The sequence below is a fragment of the Amblyomma mixtum genome, chromosome 9 (genome assembly GCF_055824585.1).
Source record: "Amblyomma mixtum isolate Tamu chromosome 9, ASM5582458v1, whole genome shotgun sequence".
NCBI classification, from domain to species: Eukaryota; Metazoa; Arthropoda; class Arachnida; order Ixodida; family Ixodidae; genus Amblyomma; species Amblyomma mixtum.
In genome coordinates, this window is record NC_143020.1 from 34,378,032 (window position 1) to 34,404,183 (window position 26,152).

The window sequence follows — 26,152 nt, forward strand, 5'->3', positions numbered from 1 at the left end:
CCGGGGCGGTATGTAAACAGTTGAGAAGAAATTTTAACTGTGCTGTCGGCAATTTCCGATGTGGTCTGGCTGACTCGGGAGCAGAAGGAGAGAAACAACCTCCCTGTCTGTGTTTGTATTTTTGTGCGTGTGTGTGTGTGTGTGGGGAAGCAAATGGTGCAGTAGTTGGTGATGTTCGCATTTTGCTGCAAAAACAAACAGATACGTCCGGACGGAAAGTATGACGCCATCTAATTTATGCGCGTTGTTTAAGCGGCTGGCCGTGTTTTTTCTCCGAAAGTGGTCTTGAAGGTGCACTTGCCGTCAAAAGTAAATGGAAGGCGTCTTTGTCAAAATAATTTAATTTCTTTAAATCCAAAGCATAATAGTCCATGTTTGTTGATGCACAGTGCAATTCGCACAATCACGATTAGGCTGCACGATTAGGCTGGCTAGTTTCCCGCTTCGCGGGAAACTAGCCAGTGCAGCTCCCGGAGGTGATGCTGCATTGGTGCCCCGACCTGAAAATCCTCTACTGACCCAGCCTTCGCCCTGTAATCTGCTCGACGTTTTTGTGGACGGTGTTCCTGTTTCTGCCCTCATTGACACTGGTGCCCAAGTCTCGGTTCTTAGCTCATCCTTTTGCCGTCACCTCAAAAAAGTTCAGACCCCTGCCGCTTCGCCCACCGTTCGCGTTGCCGATGGCAGCACTGCTGCCGTCACTGGCTTGTGCACTGCCCGCGTCACTCTTGCCGGTCATAACATCCCAGTTTTGTTCACCATCCTCGAACACTGCCCTCACAATGTGATCCTTGGTCTAGACTTTCTAACCGCTCACTCTGCCCTTATCGACTGCTCCAGCGGCCTTCTACGATTGGACCTGCCTCTCAGCTCAGCCGACACACCCTCAAGCTCCACGCCCCGCCTTCGCTCCACCGAGTACGCTCGCCTGCCCCCTGACTCTGCCGTTTATCTGCCTATGTCACCATTTCCTGCGGTTCCTGATGGGGATTATCTTGCCTGCCCACTCGCCGATGTCGTTCTCTCTCGCAATGTTGTTCTTCCGCACCTCATCGTGAGCGTCACCAAGAATAGCACCTACCTCCCTGTCCTCAACTTCAGCTTGTCACCACAAGTTCTTCCTGCAGGCATATCGCTTGCTACTTTGTCTTCTCTCACCGACTGTACCGTCACTGCTCTCTCACCTGGACCGCCTTCTACTGTCTCTCAAGCGCCCGACATCCCGTCCAACGTTCCGCAATCCATTTCTGCGATGATTGCTTCTGACCTGAGCCCCGAGCATGCACAGGATCTTCACAACCTTTTGGTGTCCTACACCGACATTTTTGACTTCGCTTCTGCTCCTCTGGGTCAAACATCGGTAGTGACTCACCGCATTGACACCGGCGATGCAAGACCTATACACCGGAGGCCTTATCGTGTGTCGCTACCAGAGCGCCAGGTCATCCAGCGGGAGGTGGACAAGATGTTGGCCAACGATATCATCGAGCCTTCAAACAGCCCTTGGGCATCTCCTGTCGTGCTCGTGAAAAAGAAAGACCAAACTTGGCGGTTTTGCGTCGACTACCGTCATCTCAACAAGGTCACGAAGAAAGACGTCTATCCCCTTCCGCGCATAGATGATGCCCTGGACTGTTTACATGGCGCCCGCTACTTTTCTTCCATAGACCTTCGTAGCGGGTATTGGCAAATCTCTGTTGACGCAAGAGACCGCGAGAAAACAGCTTTCGTCACCCCTGATGGCCTTTACCAATTTAAGGTCATGCCCTTCGGCCTTTGTAACGCCCCTGCCACATTTGAACGGATGATGGATTCGTTACTCCGGGGCTTCAAGTGGACGACCTGTCTTTGTTACTTAGATGATGTAATTGTTTTCTCGCCCTCTTTTGAAACCCACCTGCTTCGCCTTTCGTCCATCTTGGCACTTTTCCGCCGCGCAGGTCTTCAACTCAACTCAAAAAAATGTACTTTCGGCCGCCGCGAACTCAAAGTCCTCGGCCATTTGGTGAATGCGAGTGGCATACAACCTGACCCTGAAAAAGTTCGTGCCGTCAGTGCTTTTCCCTGTCCCCGCTCACCCAGCGATGTCCGCAGCTTCATCGGTCTCTGTTCCTACTTTCGCCGGTTCGTCCCGAACTTCGCAGCCGTCGCTCGCCCTCTCACCAATCTGTTGCAGAAAGGCGTTCCTTTTTCCTGGGGCCCAGAGCAGGCTACTGCATTCTCCAGCCTTATCGCCGTCCTCACTAACCCTCCTGTATTGGCCCATTTCAACCCGTCTGCCCCGACTGAACTTCGCACTGATGCCAGTGGTCACGGAATTGGCGCCATCCTTGCTCAGCGACAACGCGGCCAGCACTGCGTGATTGCGTACGCCAGCCGTCTTCTTTCTTCCGCCGAGAAGAATTACTCTATCACAGAACGCGAGTGCCTGGCTCTTGTTTGGGCCATTGGAAAATTCCGCACATACTTGTTTGGCCGCCCATTCACTGTTATCACCGACCACCACGCCCTGTGCTGGCTCTCCTCTCTCAAGGACCCTACTGGCCGCCTTGGCCGGTGGGCATTGCGATTGCAAGAATACACCTTTTCCGTGGTTCACAAGTCCGGTCGCCTTCATCAAGATGTAGACTGCCTGTCACGCTATCCCGTCGATCCTCCTTCTACAGACTGTGAGTCGTCGGATGCCTTTGTCCTCTCCATCTCCGACCTCTCCCACATTGCCGACGAACAGCGCTTGGATCCCGCCCTCACCTCTCTCATCGACCGCGTCAGCACCGACCGGCGCGACACTTCTCTGGCCCGGTTTTTGCTCGACGGAAACACGCTGTACCGCCGCAACATGCGACCTGATGGCGCTGAGCACTTGCTCGTTGTTCCCCGACACCTACGTTCCACTATCCTCAAACAACTGCATGACGCACCTACGGCTGGTCATCTTGGTGTCTCCCGTACGTACGACCGCGTGCGCCGGCGTTTCTTCTGGCCTGGTCTGTACCGCTCCGTCCAACGCTACGTTGCCGCTTGCGACGTCTGTCAGCGCCGAAAGAAGCCCGCTGTCCTGCCGTCTGGACACCTGCAGCCGATTCCCATCCCGACCGACCCGTTTTCTCGTGTTGGGCTAGATTTACTTGGGCCCTTCCCGGAGTCCTCCTCGGGGAACAAGTGGATTGCCGTCGCCACCGATTATGCCACGCGGTACGTGATCACTCGCGCCATTCCAACCAGCTGCGCCACTGACGTCGCTGACTTCCTTCTGCACGACGTCATATTACACCATGGCGCTCCCCGTCAACTCCTTACCGACCGTGGCCGCTGCTTCCTTTCCCGAGTTGTTGACGAAATCCTTCGTTCGTGCTCCGTTCGTCACAAGTTCACCACTGCTTATCATCCTCAGACGAACGGCCTAACGGAGCGTCTCAACCGCACGCTTACAGACATGCTCGCCATGTACGTATCCGACGACCACCGGGACTGGGACATAAGCTTGCCTTTTGTCACCTTCGCCTACAACTCTTCGCGCCATGATACCGCTGGTTACTCGCCCTTCTATCTTCTCTTTGGACGAGACCCCTTACTGCCCTTCGACACTCTGCTGCCCACAGCCGGCCCTGTCACTACATATGCGCATGACGCGATCGCCCGAGCAGACGCCGCCCGCCAGGTTGCTCGTCACAAGCTCTCCGCCTCCCAGGAGGCTCAAAAACACCGCTACGATGGCCTGCACCATGATGTGCGCTACCCTGCCGGATCTCTCGTCTTGCTGTGGCTCCCATCCCGTCGTGTGGGGTTATGTGAAAAACTTCTGCCGCGCTACACAGGTCCTTATCGTGTATTACGGGCAGTTACAGACGTCACGTATGAAATCACGCCGCTGCACCCAAAGTCGACGTCCGCTCCACTGAAGTCCGACGTCGTTCATGTAGCTCGCCTCAAGCCCTATCACCCACCATCGACATCGCACGCCTAACACGCACCGGGACGTTGCCTTCAGCCGAGGGGGATAGTGTTACCGATGGACCGTGAACGAAGAAGTGGCGGTGCGCTGAACGACGACGACGTTGACAGTTGGTAGCTGGGCCCTCGGTGTCTGAGCTGAGTGCTGGCCATCTCAGAGCAGCCGCCAACACAGACTTACCGCCGTAACATCCCCGTAACAATATGTATTCAATGATGCATGAATAGGGGGGTAATGATTAAATTTTTCGTTAATGTTGCCTTCCATTTACTTCTGACGGCCCCTGTACATATCAGAGCCTCAGTAATTTTATTTTTCGGTAGTTCACGGGTGCCTTCTGACAAAACTAAACGATAATATCCATGCTATGAATACTGATACACTGCTGGCACTCTGCCGGCGCCACCTGGTGGCCGAACCTGGGCTCCCAGCGCGTGGGCGCGCGTCGTCTTTGTTCTGTATGAGCTCGGCGGTTCGGCGCTGTGTTCGGCGGTTTGTCGGTGACAATATATTTGCCAACGGGACGTACAGCGGGCTGAAGCACTTATGATTGTCTTGTGTCCCTTGGCCTTATATAGATGAAACATGCCCTACGAACAAATTTACCTGAGCTGACGGAGCATGTAGTAAAGATAGCTATGGAAAGTTTTACAATGAACGACCTTGATCGCATGCCATACCACAGGCGGCCTGGATTTACGTTTGATGCATCATTAAAATATGTTCCTGTTCCACTTACTGTGAAACGTTTCGTTACTTATAAACAGACTGCCCATGGCTAGACCTAAAGCATCGTTGCCACTGTGCTTTTTAAAGCCACGTAGCAGCTGCAGAGATCCCATTCACGCGGCCACATCGTGCGGGAAAGCAAGGAATTAGCGCCGACAGCGGACGCCTATCTTTCGCTTTCCTGCCTAACGGACACTGTGTTATCGTGTTGCTTCTTGTATATACGTAAAACTAAATGCATGCGCAAATGCATGCGCTTTCGCTTTGAATCTTTGCTGAGTCGCAGTAGTGCGGCGCACTTTGAGTTTCAGAGTCTCTAGGTTCGACTCAAGTCTACCGTACATCCGTTTCTTTTATCACTGAAGGCACTAGAGCTTCCGGACAATTTTCCAGAGGATATAATTCATCCGTTCCAAGAGAGAGTACCTCCGCTTCTGATAACTCTTCCCTCTCTCATACTCTCTATCGGCGCTGGACCGTGCGCGGCTCCTTGCTTGCACAGAGTCTTTGGTGAAGGCTGTGTGGTCTGCGCGTCGTGTGTGCATCGTGCTAAATGTGAGTAAACTATTCGGAACTTCTACGCCAAAACTTAGTTTCGCACTTATATTAACCTTCTCCTACAGCTGCCGCCGAGTGGCGAGCCCTCGCAATGCGATGGAGAATAGCGACATTCCTGTTTTTATCTGGCGATTGAAGGGCAGCTTGAAGCAGTGGCATTTTGCGAACCAACGCACGCTCTGCTGCTACTGGCATTTCAAACGCAGCCGTTGCTGTGGGACTAGCAGCTCCTGCAGAGATGCGGCTGTGATTTTTCATTCTTTTTCTGATTAATGCTCTGGATATGAAGATTGTCTCCTTGGCTTCGGTGGATTGTTTTCTGCTGCTACGTAAATACCATGTATGCAAACGTCGAGAATAGAGACAGGAAGATGCAGCCGGCTGCGGTGAAAGCAGTAAAACAATGTCTTTTCAGAGATAGTTATATGAACGTTATAATATTTATGTGGTGTTTTTTTTTGTGCACTCCAAAATTATTTCTGGCTGTACTCATATTCCAATGCATTAACTTTTACGATCTTCCAAACTGCTGTGGCTGTCAAATGTTTCGCAATTCCATATTATTATCTCATTATGTGTGCATGTCCTGCTTGGCTTGTAAAATACTCCCGGTCAATGACAGCTGTTGTAAGTTATAATAAATAAATCGTCATCCTCTGGGAGCTTTAGCGCGGTCATGTTAGTAGTTCTGAGTGGTTCGATAACTTTAAGACAATGAAAATTCGTGGTGTTTCTTCGTAGAGCATATCGTTGCTTTGTGTCCGTAGGAACACAACGGAGGATCAAGTCGACCGTGGTCATGCGGTGCCTATTTTCAAATTCAACGGCGAAAACTTGGAGCTCTTCAGTGAATCGCTGATGCAAGTCCTGCAAGCCGACCATGTCAAGAACAAGCCAGTAGTTGTTATCTCAGTAGCTGGAGCTTATAGAAGAGGAAAATCATTCCTGCTTAACTTTTTGATACGTCACCTACGCAACAAATGCCAGAGGTTGTCACTCAGTCAGTCTGATGCTACACTGGACGGCTTCAGTTGGCGCGGAGGATGGAAGCGCGAAACAGTGGGAATACTTCTCTGGAGTGAAGTTTTCTTGGTAAGTCCTTGGCATCTAGTTGAGAAGACACAATCTATAACAAGTTCCTATCCAGGTGGAAACACCACAAGGCGGGGAGCTGGCCGTGGTGCTAATGGACACCCAAGGCACGTTCGACGGGAACTCTACATTGCAAGAATCTGCAACAATATTTTCTCTGAGCACAATGCTTAGTTCCCTCCAGATCTACAATCTTATGCTGAACATTGGCGAGGACGACCTCTTGCACCTGCAGCTCTTCTGCGAATATGGCCAATTGGTGAATAAGGTACGTATTAGACTTACTTCTATTCAATAGTGGTGACTACCTTAACAAACTGCAGTGTATCATGCAAACGCAGGAAGTCAGCAGCGCACCCTTCCAGGATCTCATGTTTCTAATCAGAGACTGGAGTGCTCCTTACGAGTTCAGCTATGGCGAAGAAGGCGGCCGGGCGTTCTTGGAGCAGTGGCTGCAAGTTTCTAGTGAACAGCCTGAGGAGCTACGGAATCTTCGGGAAGATATCAAATCAAACTTCGAAGAGATCAAATGCTTTCTGATGCCTCACCCGGGCCTTAAGGTAAACAAAAAATTCTCAAAGGGCGTAGGGTAAAATGCTGCCCATGCAGGTGGCGAATGACCGTGACTTCAGAGGCCGATTGTCGGACATTGACCCCATCTTCAAAAAGCATGTAGAGGAGCTGTCGTCTAAAATTCTAAATCCAAGTAGCCTGAAGCCGAAAAGAATAAATGGAAAAATCATCACTTGCCAGCAACTATGCACCTACATTCAGGTAAGAATACTAAATATTTTTTCTCGTGCTACAGTAGCCGACTCCTGCAGATATACGCGGCGAGATTCAAGAACGGCAAAGTACCAGGACCTAAATCAATGCGAGAGGTAAGAAAACACTTTTCAATCCGTCCAGTAATCTTAGCAATACACTCTATTTAGGCTACTGGAGTAGCAAACAACGTGACAGCCTTTGTGGAGGCCCTCGACATTTACCTCAGTGAAATGAATAAGGTAAGTGACTGGTGGTTTTGGAGTAACTTCTGTCTAACCCCATCCTTATCTCTGCAGCTCTGTGTGGGAGATAAGAGTGTGAAAAAGAACGGGCTGTCCAAAAGCCACCAACAAAACCGAGAAACTGCACTACAAGTGTTCAACAGCGCCTTAAAATTGGGCGGCAAAGACCTTGAGGAGCTATACAGAGGAAAATTGCTGGAGGTATGAATGGATTCCCCATATTCTTTGAACATATATTGAAGGAAGTTTGCTATATTCAACGAAACGATTTTTCGACAATTGTGAAAAAGGTGCTCATAGTGGGCGCCTGTAGCCTTGGCCTTCTGTCATAGGTTAGCAGTTTAGCCAGAGCTCAACCACCTGGCATGTTGTTCACTGCGCGGTTCATTCGCTAGGTCCATGCTTCATAATGGCTTGCGCCACAAAGAAAGCTTCCCCCCACCTTGGGTAATTTATACATTTTTCGATTTAAAAGTAGCTTACCGGAGCCGTCCAATGTTAAAAATGTGCAGCAATGTTTAAAGTGTACCCTAAAAGATGAGTGTAACAATTGCGGTATGTATTAGGACTGGACTATTAACAAGAACTGCGGCCTATATTCCACTGCTTAGAGTTACAGGGCGTGTTTGAGCACCGCAGCTTTTCAGAACTCCAGAGGAAATTTGTCTTAGATTACAGGCACTAATTAGCGTTGCATTTCTTTTGACTGGCACAGGGACCCATTTTTCGTTGGAGTGGCCAAAAATACTTGATGATTACCTATCTCACCTCAAAGGCATAATAATGTGCTTGTTTATCAAATAAGTGTTCGTTATTATGAAATGAGTTGTTCCAGTTCATTCCTGTCTGCAGATTTCCCTTCTTCGATAACATCAACGATCAGTGAGCGGAATTTTAGTCAGGTAATAAAGGAAAAGATAAATTGATCATCGCAGTCGTGCGACGCGCCCATAGTATATCATACAAGGATGAATTGTGTTAAAATATTTTGTTGATAAAATTATAAGCGATGTTCATTCTTGTTTCAATGCGCAATTTAAAAGTATGGGCGCTCACATGTTAGAACTCACCCAAGGTCAGCGATGCTTCACCAGTCAATGCAGTACAGCATTCACAGAGTCATGGTAATTGCAAAATTTCTCCAGTCCGTGGACCTCCCTAGCTTAGCCGCTCCCTCATGAAACGTAACCAGGATGACAAGCCCATCGGCCTAAGACCATCCAATTTGAAAATTTTGGTCTTGCATGGCCATCTATCAGACGTATGTTTCTACTTCAAAGTTTCTGAGTGCTATATAGTTCCACGTGTTGGTGACACTGTCAGAAAGGAGGCAAAAGGCTTGCATAACTAAACCCTTAGTGGCCTCAGTAGCTTCCACAAAGAAACGAACAATTTTGCGGCGCTAAAAGCAACAAACGCGCTCAGCGATTGTCCAAGAACGGACTTACAGATCCTCTCGGCCGCGTTGGTTTTAATGGTCACAAATAACTTCGAGATAACCTACCGAAAGAGTGAGGATGAGTAGCATAAGGGCAGGCGGAATGGAATTCAGATGAGCGTTGGCCTGGCGAGGAGGACTGAAGTGGCGAAGAGCATACGAGAACGTCGAAGTGGTCGGATTAAAGCAAGGCGCAGCTTTACAACCAACATCTTCACAGTAAATTTGAGTTCTACAAAAGTGCAATCGTCCTGCATGCGTTTTGTTTTTTGTTTTTTTTTTTAGATGGTCCACATGAACATGTTAGAGGAAATCACAGCAGGTTTTTGGCATAGAATTAGTCTTCTTGATCTAGAACGTGACGAAATGTTTAGTCGCATTTTCTTTGCACCTTGCAGACTATTGACAGGACGTTTGAGGAATTTGTTAAGAGGAATGAAGGAAAAAGCTTGAAAGAAATCTCGATTAATCTGTTCAAGACTGCTTTAGTGTCGGCTGGATTTCTTGCTCTCTCCGCCCCGTTGGCTCCTGGATTGGCTGTTGGCGCGGCTATGCGATTCGCACTGAGCTTGCCAGGCTTTGGCTTGACTCTTGCTTCAACTCTCTTCGGTGATAAAATTGGAAATCTCATCGTTCCGAGGTGAGTAGGCACTCTTGTGTACATCATTCTTGCTCGGCAACTAGTACTACTGCCAAAAATATTTTTAAAGGTGCGTGTAGATGCTTAGGTGTTAGAGGAGAGGAACATTGAAACTACGCCGAGGAGTGGGTATTGAAGTGAGCGTAATTTCTAATCAATTGCTGCTTTGTTGGACCTAACATCGCGTGGTGAAGCAAAACCTAGTTGGTTGGTATTTGGCCCATCGTTCAGTGTGATGAAGTGACTCGCTGGAAAGAAAACAAAACTTTTGAGTAATAAAATACATTTCTGGTTCTGTTGGCGACACCATGGATACACAGGGCCCTGTATAGATGTAGAATTTCTGCGGCAGGCAAGCGATTGTAATCGAAAGCGCTTATCCCGCAAAGACCCAGGAGTGCGGGTCGTGGTAAACAAGCTGGAAATACGTATACACTAGAACCATGCGGTATGTGCCCGGGTTCCCTAGGCGAATCACCGTGCCGGTGAAGCTGTATCAGCCGTCTTCTCCCTCTACAATCGTCGTCCTCCTTTCAAAGCCGTAACTCAGTACAGCGTTCAGTCTGGAAACAGTGCTTTGAAGTTCTCCTCGAAGTACAGCCTCCGCTATGCATTAACTGCCAGCCTTCTGTCAGCGGGGTGCATACGAACTGCTTTATTTCAGTGCGGATGGCACCCCTGTGACCATCGCTACAGGCGGCCTTCTCCAACAGCACATGGACATGGGCAGTGAAGCTTCAGCCGATATCACCACGGAAGAGGAAAGCAAGATGGCGCAGAAAGATTGATGCGAGCAATATTTTGTTGTCTTCTCTTGTTACTTCTGTTATGCAGTAAAAGTCTGCAAGTTACCCTCACTTCGAAATGAAGAAGCTTGTCAATTCCTTGCTTTTTTACGGAGTTAAGAAGAAGCAATCCCACTCATGGCAGAACCAGCAAATAAATGATGCACTTCCAGTCTATCTCGGATCAAATGGATTTTGTACTGTCTTTGACGTCATCGTGCCACATATATTATAAGTGTCTTGCCACAATGCGCTGCAGAGCTACTTTTGGGGCCAACGCCAGTGCAAGAGCGATCCTTGGGGGATAAAAGCTATCAATATCAGCTGAAAGGCACTACAAGCAAAATTTTTAATTAGGTATACCCCACATGCTTTGCTGTAAAGCTTTTATTTCGACTTACTGATAAGAGACCCCGGGTTATCACCCTGTAATGCTGATGCACTCGGGTAAAATGCAACCTAAAGTACTTTGGTACAGCTTGCATCATGATCCAGCTTGCGGATTTCTGCAACGAGTTGTTCGTGTGACCCGCGGCCTAGTGCAGCTTGCAGGCCTTGAAGGGCTGCTTTAAGGTCAGTGAAAGCTGTCCAGTCATGTGGCTTGTTAATAAACACTTCCGAGATTGCGTCATATGGCTGTAGAGCCAATATCAAATCCCGTCTATCTATCAGCGGCTAAGGTAACAAATGGAATGTTTGAGAGCTAACAGAGTGTCTTCTTAAACTTAATATACAAAGTGTTTCACGTAATTTCAATCAAACATTAAAAAAGACGCCCCGGAGCTGAATCAAATTAAGTACATATTGTTTCCCGTCATGTGGCACTCCTCAGAATATATCTTAAATGCAGCCTAATTAGTTAATTAGCTTAGATTATTTTGGCAAATAATTTCATATAAACTTTAATGTCACTAGCGCTTTGTTGAGCTGTATAGAGAGGGTTGCGAAACAACCGATCTAGTTTTTTGCATCAACGTATCTCCTACATGGTCCTTTTTTCAAAATTTAAAGAAAGACCACGAAATATGAAAAAAGCACGTGGTTGCGTTCTTGCGCTACTGTATTGTAGCGCTGCCAAGCGGGTCCTGAGTGAACGAGGCGTACGTGCTCACCGTCTCGAAGTGAGCGGCCCACGCCGCTCTCAGCATAGTCTTCAAAGTGTGTCAGCAGATACTTCCTGAACATGGAAAGCGCGCGGCGTGATCTGCGATAAGTGATAAGCAGGCCATCGACGGCTAGTTCATACACAGCTTCTTTTGAACCATAGCACAGGCAAAACAAAAAAGGAAGGGAAAGCAATAAGTCGCATATTTCACTGTAGCCTCATTTTTTTTATTTGTATCATTTTTACGATTCGAATTAAATTTATAAAGAGCTGACAGTCGCCGTAATCTGTCCCCAGGAACTGCGTAAGGGATTATTTGGTAACCCCTCTTTGTAGTGGTGCCACCAACGTTACCGCACATGCGCGCGCGGGCTGGCGCGGTCCCGCAGGAGACCGGCCATGGACCGGCGACGGAGCACAGCGCAGATGGGCGAACGACAAAGAACGAAACCAGACGACTGTTGGCTGCGGCTGTGAGCGTGCGGTTTTATTGTTAGCGGGAAGACTCCGTGTTTTTTGCTTCTGTCTGGTCTTCGACGCGAAACTCATGCGGTTTGGCGACGGCAAGGTGAGAAATGTGTTTTTTTTTTTTGCCCAACTACTGTCCATTTAAAGCCGTTTACGCTTACCACACCGGCCGGTGTCTTGAATTCCGCATTTCATGAAGAAGCACGTAAGCACGGGGTGCCGAAATATTCCGCATGCGAGGTTCGTAAAAGCATGTTTTCCTTGTTCGTCATTTCGCCGCTTTCACGCGTTTCGCCTGTTCCCACAGTTTTTGTGCGAGGTCTATCAGCTTTACAGCTGCTCGTAATTTACAGTTTTCAGCTGACTGCGCACGGTGGCAGTGACAACCACTGCTGCGAGGCGTGCTGAAGTAAAAATGGACGCACGAACGCGGAACAAGCTTACCAATGTGCCAAATGGCGACGGCTACCATACCGGTTCTGGGTTTATATGCAGCTATTTCTATTTCTCAACGCACCTGGTGTCTTTTCTGGATTGGCACTGTTTGACGAAGGCGGTGGCTCAGCTGCGTTCAAGAGCGCCCGGAATGTAATTTTTCATCTTTCTGGACCGAAGATAAATAGATAACATTACGTACAATAACTTGCCATGAGGTCGTGGCAGCGCGTAGCGCATGCTAGCATGCAAACTGCGTGCGCCTGGAACCGAAACCAGAAGTCTCTAACCCAGTCGCTTGGTGCGCTACAGTCAATTGGGCTGCTGGGCCCAATGGAAGTGGCCGCTCTTTATCAATCCCTTTCTCTACGGTCTAGCTGAGCGGCAGCCGCTCACTTGGGCACGGTAAACGCGCACGTTTCGTTCGCTAAAAACACTGTTAGGAGCTCTGGAATATGGCACAGCATGAGCGCAGCCATGTGCGTTTTTTTTAATATATTTCGCGGGCTTTCTTTAAACGCCGGAAAAAAAGGACCACACAGGAGATAAGTTGCTGCTGAAAACTGGATCCGTTATTTCTTAACCTCCTTTGCAACTTGAGGGAGAGTACGTAACCCTAAACTGAATGATAGACAATTTGCATAATTATTCTTCATTGAATAACTAATTAGGTGGAATTTAAAAAAAACTGAGGGGTGCCAAGCGGGGGAAACAACATGTCGTTAGTTTCGTCTGGCTGCGGTCAGCCACTTGTTTTTAATCCTTCGTTCATGTTACGTGAAGTCAGCCGCGATGGCTCAGTCGTTATGGTGCTCGGCTGCTGACCCGAAAGATGTGGGTTCGACCCCGGTCACGGCGGCCTAATTTCGATTGAGGCGAAATTCTAGAAGTCCGTACACTGTGCGTTGTCATTGTACGTTAAAGAACCTCAGGTAGTCGTAATTTCCGGAGCCCTCCTCTACGGCGTCCCTCCTCTACGGCGTCCCTCATAGCCTGAGTCGCTTTGGGACGTAAAACCCCCATAAACCATCATGTTACGTGAAACGCCCTGTATGTCTTTCATTTAAAATGGACGTCATGTCGCAGATCGCATAGAAACGTTGATTCTTAATAACCATAGTGTTGATTGATTGAGCATGTTTTTAATAATTAGTTGCGAGTCTTTTATTTCACCCCCGTACTGACAGTATTGAATCGCTGCCACGAAGGAAGATACCGGCCGCGTTTGGAAACTCCGAAATTGTGAGGTTAAGGACACCATTGGCCGTAACACTTCACACATAACACTTTTTTGGAAAATGAGAGCAACGAATTCTCTTCCCCTCATCAAACATATTGAGGCCCGGTGAAAATTCTTGGTTGTTAACCAGCTGTTACTTCCCGGACCGAGTCAATATCGACAGTCTTTATCCCACCCGCGGGCATTAGGAAGTGGAGTGCAAGCATTCATTTCTATTTTGTAGTTGAGAAGCTTACACAGTATTTCGCCTGCATCAAAATTATCCCGATGGTGAAGGCAGTCAGGTGACCAGCACCATCCAGGTGAGCAGCGCTGGTCTTCCGCCTCGCATCATGCCTTAACCGCGCTCATGGAACCATGCGGGTTAGCTTCCCACTTCCAGACAGCATAACTGCTCTATCTCTCTGAATGAATGAAATGCGAGTGAGCACTCAAGTTGGCCTCGTTGCCGAAAAAAGACGACACCGGAACAGGCAAGCACAGTTTGTTGAGGCGCGATGGACACATAATCGACGTCGTTCTGCCGCGTCCTTTTTTTCTCCTTCGTCACGCCCGTGGCACAGATTCCACTCTGAAGTACAAATAAAGCACAAAGACGGGAAAAACAATACAAATCAGGCTTAGAAAAAAATGTGATCCGCGCCATTTCTCACAAATATAAAACCCCTGTCTCACCTTCTTTTTATTGCGCAAATATGCCCTTCGACATAAGGCTGTTATAAGTGCATGTGCAGGCCGGTGCACATGCCAACCAGTACATGTCAATAAGGCCCACTATTAGGACCCATGGGTCCAGACTGAAGTGTCTGGTGGTCGGGTAGGGTGGTAACCTTGAATGCCGAGGTGTGGCTTGCGTGCCTTCCGAAGTTCGGGGCAAGTTAGCGTAATGTGAGTTAACGTCGCCTATGGAGCAGAAGCGGGGCTAAAGGGGCAGTTCAGAAGCTTCTCAGCTGTGCAGTATGGCGCTTTCATCACTCATGGATGCATTGCGTTGCGGATGGTTGAGGACGGGCATTTGTCTAATTTTCAAAAGATAGAAAACGCTAGCGGTGCAAAATGCGCCGCAATACATAGCATAGAAAGAAACCCGCTGGGGTCTATATGCTTCAAGTTAGCGCACACTCAATGATGAGGAGGACAACTTCATTAGCAATAAAGGCAAGATCGTTGAAGTAAGCTATGAATTCTACACTCATAGACTACACTTCATACCGAGGCTCTATTATGCGCTTGCAGCGTCGTGTGCCTCAGAAAAAGCCCAAATGAACTGCCAATATAGCGCGGAGAAACACTCGCATCGTGGAACCATACGAGAGGGGCGCACGCGATGCGCTGCCACGCGTTCTGCGAAAGCAGAACATAAGCAATACCTGGAAACCCTTGTTATCAGTCGGCGGTTTCCTTTCGCCATCCAAAGACAGCGTCCACAAAAAGAGTCCTCTGCCAGGAATTCTGGAAAAGCGTTGCAACGTTGCGCATGGCTTTGAACAGTCAAAAATAATGCGCTGACATCAACCGTTAAGTAGGTAGGAAAAAGAGTGACTGGGGTCTGCTTCAGATAGGTTGATGGGCCACTAGGCTTAGCGACACTGGCTGGGTGCTTTCCCGCGTTGCTAGTATTGAGTAATGTGTGGTGCTCTACAAGATCGCCATACCGATATGCCCCGGTAGGCCATTCCCATTCCCATTGTCCTGGCAGATGGCAGAACACTGCTTAAGAACGGACATGCTGAATTGGGCGCGTTGGAGTGGATGCATGCTTGGAATACCATGGTTGCAATGGCATGGGGATGACATGGATATCATTTGTTTTGTAAAAGCTGTGGAAAACATGTTTCCCCCTCCGTTTCGACGCTGACGGCCATCATCATCAAGCGTTGGAACTTAGCTGACGGAGTGAGGACGAAAGCTTGCTCATGGCAGAAGCGGCAGCAGCGACGGGAGCGCCACCTGGAAGGCTACGCAGAGCTCCGCGGAGCCGCTGAGGCCGTGAGGTTCTCTTCGGGATCCGGCCAGTGTCGCGAGTGGTTGCAGACGCACACTCCACTTTCCGCGGCAGGCGCACGGAAGATCTGTCATGCCTTGCCGCTGGCTTTCTCGTTCCAGGCTGCGAATCGTGCGCAGCAAACCTCCGCCAGCAAATGCTCGTGAATGGCTTTGCTCCAAGAATGCGGCGCGCACGGGAAGACCCGGCCGCCATTGTCGGCGCGTACAAGCGACCGCAGCTGAAGTCACGCCCCAACCGCTAAGTCGGAAGCCTTTCGTAGCATTCTATTTCTGAGGAATCCTTCGTCGATGTTCTGTTGCAAGCTGGCCCTACCTTTACATTGTAATTGTAATAAGTAGCATATGATTGATCACGCTATTTCGTCCCGCCCTTTGTTCCCTCGAGCACGAAGTCCTCCGCTTTTAGCGAGCGGAAACGCTCTATCCGCGGAATGGAAGTTCGCGATGGAAGACTGGTCTTCTCATATCTCCACAACGCAAGGACCGCCTATGGTACCCAAGCGCAGCCAGTGTATGTGCTTTTGTTCTCGTCCTTTTCTCCTTCGCGCACACTTTTCCAAACATTCCCTCCTTACGTTTTGACCGCACAATGATGTTCCAGGGTATGAGTGTCCTGGGCGTGTCGCCTAATCTGTGCAAGAGGCCGCATGTCGAATCGTGGCACTTCCAAAACAGAAAAGGAAAAGTGAACAGGCAAACGGGATCTACAAATTCCGCCAAGGGGAACGACCTCTGTAGCATGCCCAAGAAAGAGTGGCGTTTGTGGCCTCGTGCATACTTTCCATTGAGGTGCCCTTCAAAGCCAGGCCATCTTGGTCCCTAAACGTCGAAAGTGTTCTCGTTTAAGGACAATACGCTGACGGGTGAGTGCGTGTGAGCCGTCCTTTTGTGCAGTCTTGTTTATTCAAGCCAGCATCATCGTAGCACCAGGTAGTTGTCCATAGATATTGCTACGAACATTTTTAATGCCTGTTTTTTTTACATTAAGTTTTTACATTAAGTATATTTATTTCGCGTTTCTGGTTAACAAAGCATGGCACATAAAAGTTCATCAAGAATGAGCAACGGCGTTGAATGAAGTGACCCGCCGCGGTGGCTCAGTGGTGGCGCTCGTCTACCGAGCCGGAGTACCCGGGTTCAAACCCGACCGCGGCGGCTGCGTTTCGACGGAGGCGAAACGCAGGAGGCGCCCGTATGGTGGTGGTGGTGATGAAAAACTGATATAAAAAGAGAATTTGAGGGTCAGAAAACCCCGCTGCATGGTCGGTATCCTTAGTCCGGGACACTGCACGACGAGGCCCCGTCTCGCGCCCGCTTTACTAGAGCCCTTTGGGACTCCAGTGTGGAGTTGTTGAGGAGGGCAGTCTCCCATGCCTCTCGGGTGGGGGTGGGGGAAGGGAGAAGGTGAGGATTCTGAGTACATGCGCACACCATGTGGAAGATATTGCAGATCTCTCCACAGTGCGGGCCGCGCCCATCCGTGTTCGGATCGAAGTGCTTTGCTATGGCAGGACAGAGAAGAGTTCCTGTCTGCAGGCGCCCGGTGTGTGAGCGCTCGGGCGGCCGCATCAGTGGCCTCATTGCCTCGTAGACCCTGGTGGCCAGGAGCCAAGATCACTTTTGTGCGAGTTGTATGTCAGTGCACGTTAAAGATCTCCAGGTGGTCGAAATTATTCCGGAGACCTCCACTACGGCACCCGTTTCACTTTCCTCTTTCACTCCCACCTTCCTCCCTTCCCTTGCGGCGCGGTTCAGGTGTGCGCCGAAATATGTGAGACATATACTGCGCCATTTCCATTCCTTTGTCTTTGTCTTTTTTGTCTTTGTCTTTGTCTTTATTTCATTTCATTTTCTCACAACAGAGAAAAAAGCCAATTATTTATTATTATTGAATAAAGTGACAGAAGAAAGTCTTTTCTGCCGCACAAAACTAAAACATTATTAAAAATCAAGAGCAGAGAAAAGTGGGCAAGAAAAAGTCGATGTAATGTAATCTTCTTGAAAATGACTTGAAGAAAAATTAAGCAATCATATTTCTGAGTAGTATGGAAACGAATAATGAAACAGCAAATCCCTTTACACTGGCGTCAAAAAAGACGGTAGTTACTGATACATTTCTCATTTCAACGATCCATTTCTGCTAGCTCTACATACAAAAAGCGTGGACTCCGGCTTATGACGAGATGACGTTCTTTTACCTGCACTCACAACAACTAAACCATAGGTACAAGGTGCTAATGTGTTTCTCTGTGAGGCTGCTCACTGAAACTGCTCGAAAATATTTTCTATTGTACTAAGTGATTTTTCTTCAATTCAAATGTAAGCTTTCTCTAATCGTCTTCTAACGAGGATTGTTGCGCCTTTCAATGTAGGTAAAACTTTACAAAGTATCTTACAATGCTCTTAGTGTTCCCTACTCTTCAGCCGGCTCTACAATGCTTAGCCTGGGCCTCCCCAGCCTTCGGTTCTGACTTTCCTGAGAAACGATATTAGTCGCGGAGATCATTTTGTCAACTACAATTTTGCATTTTCCAGCGTTCGAAGCAAGTAGCGCATATTGAGAGCATCAGGAGAGCCCTGAGCCTTCAATCGGACTTTTTCCCCGAGGCAATCCAGATAATCATAACTTGAGCGCAGATCCCTATGCCGCCTATTTCCTTAGTGTTCACTCGAAGAATTTTTTTATGCGAAGCATATTGCTAGAGCTACCACTCACGCCGTCGCCGTGGGACCCCCACGTGACACCGTGACGTCACACCACGTGACACCGTGACGTCACACCACGTGACATCGGATGAGAGAGCCGGCCTCCACCTCGCGCCGTCGCCGTGGGACCCCTAGCCGTCACACCCGCGCATTCCCGCACATTTCGAACGCGCGTTCACACTCGGTGTAGGTGAAACGCTCGCTCCACCGGGCAGGCAGACGCGGCTTCCGTGGCAATCCAGGCGCTCACCCAACGCGCGTCTCGGGGTTAGTCGGCGTTCCGCTGTAGCCATGCCGTTGTCTTCCCCCACGACGAAGGCTTCTAGTGGTTGTATTAAAATGACCAAGTATTCAACCAAGGAAAGCCATGTATTACCAAGCCTAGCCACTAATATGCTTCGCATTCCCCAGGCTTAGCCAAGCTGAGCCTCAGAAATTTTTTATTTCCAGAGTGGTTGGTGTAACGAATGAAACTTTCGAAACTATTAGGGCAGAAGTAGTCGAGGGTTTGACGGCATACCGTCTGGTCAGGAATCATGGTGATGAGGATTGCTGGTCACTGGCCAAAGTCAATAAAGATGGAAAGACGTTTCGGGAGCGCTACGGCTCCCTTGATCACTATCTGGCTCCCTTGTTCACTATTATTAGGGCAGAAAGCTAGTAGGAAGTCTGGGTAGTTCTCGTTGTTGACTCATGGAATGAAATGTGGTGAAATGTCGACTTGATTCCTGAATAAGGATAGTGTGCAGTCCAGCCCACGTATGCGAAACTTGACCGTCGCGCGGATTGCGTCCGTTGTATCCGAGGTTTGTATTAAGTGGAAATTTTATTGTACAGGTAGACATTCGAGTACCATCGAAACTAGCACTTATTTCTCAGAAACGTTACTTATGGACGTCGGCTTCTTCAAAGGTGACCATATTAAGACGCTTTCCAAGCCTTCAAGCTCAGTCACAGTGAGTGTTGCTCGTACGGGTCCTTACGCTGTTTTAAGAACAGGATGTAGCTAATCGCGGTTGAAGCGAGCACACCAGCTTGTGGCAATTTAGCCTCCTCGTCATCACAATGAGATTCTCGGCAGTCGCACAACCATCGCACTTCTTGTGCAATGACTTCGTCAGTGTATGACAGCGCTGCCCGCACCAACGATTTCATCTTAGACAGAATCATGCCCGGCCATCTGTGCATCCACAACGCGTTGCTACAAATCAACTTGCGTCTAATTAGGCGGATGTTCAGAAGTGTTCTCAATCGGTCCTTAGCCCAAAAGCATGCTTTACGAAAGGAAATTCTGATGCACTACGTTGTCAGTCCCATCCACGCAGCCTTAATCATCATGATTTACTACCGGCATTGTTAGCAGTATGAGTTGGATAATGCACCTACTACAGGGCACCTTGAGCGAATGGTGACGCCCATTTTCTGTGGCTGGATTATACGCTTGGAGTTTTGTGGCGAGGACAGCGTTGTCACCACAGCCACAAAAGGCAACACGTGGTGCTTGCCTTGCCGAGCTATCAAGCATGAGTTGAAGCTCGGATGGTCAAACTCAACAAGCCAGAGTTCTTTTTAGCGCACACAAAGACGGCACAGTAAATGATGAGAAAGACAGGACAGAGCCCTGTGCAGTCTTCCGCGTCCTTTCCTGTGTCGTCTTTGGGAAAAAGAACTCAGAGAATGGACCAACTAGCCCCTACACGCATTTACTTAGCAAGACACTCTGCGAGAAAGTTGTGCACAGTACCCATCGCTCTTTTGGAACTTATGCCTGGAGTCACATCCCTCGCATGGAAACGAAAAGTCGTGCCTATACAGGCCTTCGTGTTCGGTGTGTAGTACTCAAAAATGTAGCTCCTGAAGCATCGGAGCGCCCGAAATTTGCCGATTACAAAGGATCGCTGCAGGTCGCTGCTGTTCCTCCTCGTGCAAAGTGAGATGCTAACGCGAAAGCTTACCCCGTCTTTCTCCAGTGCAGGTGTCACCTTTCAAGGCATGCGTTTTTGATGTCAGCATTTGGTGAAATTCTCCGGTTTATCTGCAATGTCTCCCCTATGTTATTTTTTTATGGGTCCACACGTTACTTCCGGGAAGGAAGTGACTGGCCCCCGGAGGTCCGGAGAAGCTCATCCACCGGAAGCGCTAATTTTTTAAACTGTGGGACCCAGTTTATGGCGGCTCCTCGTTCATTATAACCGAGTTACCCTGCCACAGTTATTAGCACCTCAGACGCAGACCCATTGCCATAATTCATGTTTTGAGGGTAGCAACACCCTCGTTCGTAATAAGCCAACGTTCGTTATAACTGCGACCTTTATATGTGGGCTCGACTACTATATATCCTTCCCTCCTTTGTTCTGATTTGTCCTCTTTGCAGTTAATAATGCCCTTCGGGACCTTGTCCGTCTTCCTGATGGTAACTGAAAAAATCAGTCTGTCACTTCACAATAATTCTATATTTCAGCTTCTGCTTGGGTGCAGCGGACAGCGTTAGACAAAAAAAAAATACGTAACACCAGGACGCGCTTACCCGCTTACTGCAGGGCAGAGTGCTTATGTAATTTGCTTCGTTTAAAAAGCTTTTATTCCGAATGGAGCATTCTCTGGCTAGTTTTCACTTGATGCAGTTTGCAACCCTCATAAAATTCCAATGTTTCCACTTCCCTCAACGACCTATTGCTGCACTGCGTCTGCTTTTGAGAACGTACAAATTGAGGTTTACACTGTTCTTGCCCTCAGTCATATTTATCGCAGGGCTCCCTAATGATTCGTATCTTCTCCGCCGCGGCACCGCAGCAGTAATTTGTCTGTGCTCAGCGTTGGGCCTGGCTACGGTTTCTTGTACATTTTACTAAGATGTGTTTTGTGAGCACACGTAAACAATGAAGTTAGCCGCCTTCCTTACACACAGCGCAGGTCTTTAGGTGACACTGAGGACAACGTTATGATTTTTTTTTCGTATAAAATCCGATAGCTCGGCATTTGTGGCTTTGATACCGCTTGTCCGGCGGCGAAAGGTGCATTTATTGCTAGAAGATTTGTATTCGAAGTTGTAAACCTTTTTTTCACTGCTACAATTCAAACTCGGGTTTCTGTATTGACGAAATCGGAGAAGAGTGACGTAAAGCAGTGGAAACGGAAACGAGGACTCCGTGATTGCTGGTGGCGAGTGCGGTGCTCCCGCCTGGCAGTAGCCGAAATGAAAACTGCTGCCGGCTGAACGTTGAAGGTGTCTATTAGCCATCGTCGCTTCGTTCACCTTTGCACCAACGTTAAGATAGATCGCGTTCCCGATTCCGACAACCAAGTTCTCGCAAAGACCGGCGGCCTGCGTTCAGCCACCTCCACCCTATACAGCGTGCGATGCTTTTTAGGGCTGAGCCGGCTGGTCGGGCAAGAAAATCCTGACATCGTTGAGTCGGCAGCGTCGCTGTCATTACCAAACTGCCGTCGTGAGTGATGTGTAGCGACTGGTATGTGCGAGCATACTAAAATTCTGTGATACTAGTCCTCGTAGGGCCGGTAATGCAGGCCAGCGTATTGCTACGTTGACGAAGCGAGCACGCCAAGCGGTGCGTTTGCTAACGTGGAGGTGCGTTGAACATCGGCTATACAGAGCTTTTTTTCTATGTCGCAGTTGCTTGCCGTTGCACGAACGTCTTCCGAAGAGCTCTTAAAGAGGCACTTGGAGGTTCTCTGCTGCTTCGTCTATATGAATCGAGGAGCTTAAAAAACTATACGGGCCCGCAGAACGCCTGTCTGTGAAGCGTCCCTAAACATACCGAATCTCAGCTGGCCGCCTGTTGGGCCGCCAATGGCAGGTTTTCTGTGACTTCCAACATTCAGGTTGTCATTTTTTTCGTCTTTCTCGTGTGATAAAAGTGCACTAGTGGTTTCAACACGAAGCTTATATATTTCCATATTGATCAAACACGTAACCTTCGTGCACCTTTGTTAGCCTTAGAGGTCTGTAGTTTCTTTTCTCCTATTTCATCATCACGCTTGTACTTGCGAGACTGGCCTCTGGCGCCCCTGTATTTTAGTCCTTGCTCTTTTCTACCTTAAAAGAGCTCTATTTTCAGTAGCAGTGGTTTTTTGTGGTTAAGAGCTGGTATTCTCTCGATACAAGCCAACTTCAATTTCTCCACTGCGTCCCTTTAAGCCACAACCGCTTTGAGAGCTGTTGTGTGGTCTGCCGTGAGGTCTCTTGGCCCAACTCTCAAGTTTGTTGCGAGAGCAGGGATTATACATTCTCTCTTGCTCTGCCTCCTTGCATTCACTGAAATGAATCATTGTGAACCTTCTCTGACGAAGGCAGTGACATTCCTGAAACTGCTGGCCAAATAAACTTTAAAAATGAACAGTCGTGTACGCCATAGGGTGTACTGGCATCATCAGCAGCAGCCTGACTACACCGACTCCAGGGCAAAGGCCTATCTCATGTCTGTCCACTTACCCTGTCCTTTGCCGCTTTCGTGAAGCAGCTGAACTGTTGAGTTTGCTTCGCAGCACTACATAACAAGGGCGATATGAAAAGACCGGAGATAAGTACGAAAAAACGTGGCACAAATGAAATGCAATGAAAGAGCCAATAGACGCGTTTGGAATGCTGGATGGCGGAAAGAAGCCTTCGCGCTTTGCTCTCTAGATTTGGGGAATGAGGGAAAAAAGATTTTTCTTTTTCATGTTCGCTTCAGGGCTGTGCGTACACTTGAGGGCTTTGCTCGCACAGCCCCTAAGTGAACCACACACAGTGCGGGCAAGCCCTCAAATTAATCTTCTCGTTTCTGCAGGTAACTCAGTTCTTCATCAGAGCAGACATCTGTCGGTGGGGGTTCACTATAGAGGTCTCACACTGATGTTGCACTTTCCGTAACGCAAGCATGTTTTCGGCGAATGCTGTTTCCACGGCGTCGTTTTGCTTGAAGGCACTTCTTTTGCGCGGTTTACCCACCACCTGATTATCACAGCGAAAGCTGTTTGCGGAAGATGCCGTCGCTTGCACCATTAGCATCCCGGCCAGGTGAGTGCCATAGACACACACATGGTCCCGTGTAACCACTTGACCAGCGCCGCTGCCACCTTGTTGTAGCGCAGCTTGTCACAAAGTCTTTAGCTCTTAGACTTTACTGTAAGTCCTAGCCGTCACCTAATTCAGGTAGCAACATGGCGACAGCTTGCACTATGTTGATCACGTTACGCATGTACCGTATACACGTGACTATTTTTCAAAGCTACACGCCCAATCCAGCTCCCCGTGGTCTATGATAATGTGTTCGGAGATGTCATCAGTGGCTTCTTTACAGTGTTTGAATAAACAGGATGCGGGGTCTTTATGCCAGTGAGTTCTTCACTTCAATTTATTACCGTAAAGGCCCCCAGGATTGGGGGTATTACATAAGGGCTGGGTTACATTGAAAAATCAGATTGAATCAACAAAGAAAAAACGTAAGGTATAAATATTATTCGCTGTTAAAGGTAGCTGCTAAACAGTTCGCAAGTGTTGATGGGCAGGAGATTGCGGCGATGTCGTGTGGAAGGCTGTTCCAGTCCTTGGCTGAGCGTCGAAAGAATGACGATGCAAATGTAGTTGTACGCGTACATGGCCGGGCTACTCGAAGGGGATGACCAAAGCGGAGGGAAATGCGTGCCGGTGGATTTATGTAGGGCGGACGACGAAGTGAGCTGAAATAAAATTTGTGAAACAAGCACATACTAGTAATACAACGCCTACAAGCCAGGGATGTTAAACCTGCCTCTGCTTTTAGTGATGATATACTGACATTATATGAATAGCACGAATTTATGAATCTTGTGGCTCGATTTTGTACTGATTGTAGGGAATTTATTAGATAATTTTGGTTAGGGCTCCAAATAGCAGAGGCATATTCTAATTTAGAACGGACAAGTGAGTTGTATACGCAAGTCATTTTAGGTTTTGCGGCGCATGACGTAGATGTCATTTTAAGAATCCAAGGCTTCTGTTAGCGTGTGATATGATTTTAGTGACATGCGCGTTCCAGGTTAGATCATTGGACAATGCTACTCCGAGGTATATGTAAATCTGAGCTAATTCTATCGTGACGTGCGAGATTTTATAGGAGAAGAGGACAAGATTACGTTTTCGGCAAAATGACCCGAGTTTGCATTTATTGGGGTTTAGTTCCATGAGCCATTTGTTACACCAGTCCTGTACGCTGATTCAGTCATTCTGGAGGGCTAACTGATCAGAGGCGTTGATGTTAACGTTACAAGAGACATGCGTTGGAAGGTCATTAATGTATATTAAAAATAATAGCGGACCAAGGACAGATCTTTACGGGACACCTGATGTTACGGAAACAGAACTAGAGGCTTGATTATTAACGTAAACAAACTGGGTGCGGTTAGCCAGGAATTCGCTTATCCACTGTAATATGTTAGGATGAACGTTTAGCCAGGAAAGTTTTAGTAGTAAGCGTTTGTGGGGTACTTTGTCAAATGCCTTCGCGAAGTCCAGGAATATTGCGTCAGTTTGTAAGTTACAGTCAAGGTTCACATGCAGGTCATGAATGAAAATAGCCAACTGTGTATAGCAGGATAGGGTCTTACGGAAGCCGTGTTGAGCAGGATGAAAAAAATTTATAGAGTCAAGAAAGTTCATTATATGAACTTTCGTAATCGTAACCGAACTTTTCGTGATGATTATTTATAATTGAGCCTTTTCTACTTATTTAAAGCAGTTTTAAATTTCTAACGCCCCGCTGCTCATGACAATGAGTAACAAGGTCGTATTAGAATCTGCGCGAGGCTACAGACATAGGTCTATGGTTTATGGGGGTTTAACGTCCCAAAGCGACTCAGGCTATGAGGGACGCCGTAGAGAAGAGCTCCGGAAATTTCGACCACCTGGGCTTCTTTAACGTGCACTGACATCACACAGCACACGTGCCTCCAGAATTTCGCCTCCATCGAAGTTCGACCGCCGCGGCCGGGATAGAAACCGCGTCTTTCAGGTACGCAGCCGAGCGCCATAGGTGGCTTATACTTTTTTTTTATTCGACCTGTTTGCCATTACGCATAATGAAAAAGGGAAAGAAAGTTATAAAAAGGAGTGTAAAAAAGCCTCGCTTAAAAAGCGGCAAAAGTTCGCGATAAAGCTTATATTTATACAAATCATTACACGAACTTGCGCTTAAAAGACGTGATTTTGGGTCTCCACTTTTTGAGAATCACGCGGCTGCGAGTTAGGCTACATTCAGGCGCGGTTCTTTGCGATGGACTTCTCTCGGTCATCCAATGGGCTTATAGCAACATTTTTTTTATTTTGTTCATCTACTTGTCACTTCATGATTTCACGTACGTGGTCGAAAAGTAAACACGGGCCGAGTCACTCATGAACTGCACCGCGTTTTCTTTGCGCCTCTCTGAAATATACCTACGGGAGCGATACACCAGCCTCGCTCCATGCTTGAGGTTGAGGATCTGCGATCTCGAGTGGCTTTCGAGCACACTCACCCACACACACAAAAAAAAGAGTGGCGAAGTAGGCCGAACAATTCTGTCAAGTTCCGCGTCTCACCCTCGCCTGTTTATGTTATCAATAGGACGCGAAGCGGCTTCCTTCTATTGCGCTTGCGATAAGTTCACGACACGTGTCAAGCATGCCCCAAGTCCACGTGTCGCAGACAGGCCTAAAACCACTGAAGGGAAAACACGGCAAAGGAAACGCTGAGGATGTGAGGTAGAAGCGTTGAACAGAATATTTGTTTTGGAACTATAATAAGAGGTAGCTAAATTGGCACCTCTAAAATTAAAATTCAAGAGATCGTGTGGGACCAACAAACTAAGTAAATAGTCGGAACATAGCTAATCACTGAGCTACTTTCTAAAATCACAACTTTTTCAACACAGGAATAAACATTTGAAACATGACACCTTCTGCCATAAATCAGAAAGTTTTTTGTGAAGTATCTGTAAAATCTATGAATGGCTAATAGTTCTGAAA

At 48.1% G+C, this 26,152-nt stretch overlaps 1 protein-coding gene across 1 annotated transcript; it reads left to right on the plus strand.

Moving 5' to 3' along the window:
- Nucleotides 1-5,103: 5,103 nt before the first annotated feature.
- Nucleotides 5,104-10,384, plus strand: LOC149328709 (atlastin-2-like). Its single transcript, XM_089559664.1, has 10 exons — nucleotides 5,104-5,239; nucleotides 6,010-6,334; nucleotides 6,390-6,602; nucleotides 6,676-6,894; nucleotides 6,944-7,108; nucleotides 7,159-7,215; nucleotides 7,270-7,341; nucleotides 7,399-7,545; nucleotides 9,181-9,422; nucleotides 10,087-10,384. Coding segments are annotated over exons 1-10 (1,566 nt in total). The 5' UTR covers nucleotides 5,104-5,237; the 3' UTR covers nucleotides 10,211-10,384.
- The last annotated feature ends 15,768 nt before the right edge of the window (nucleotides 10,385-26,152 follow it).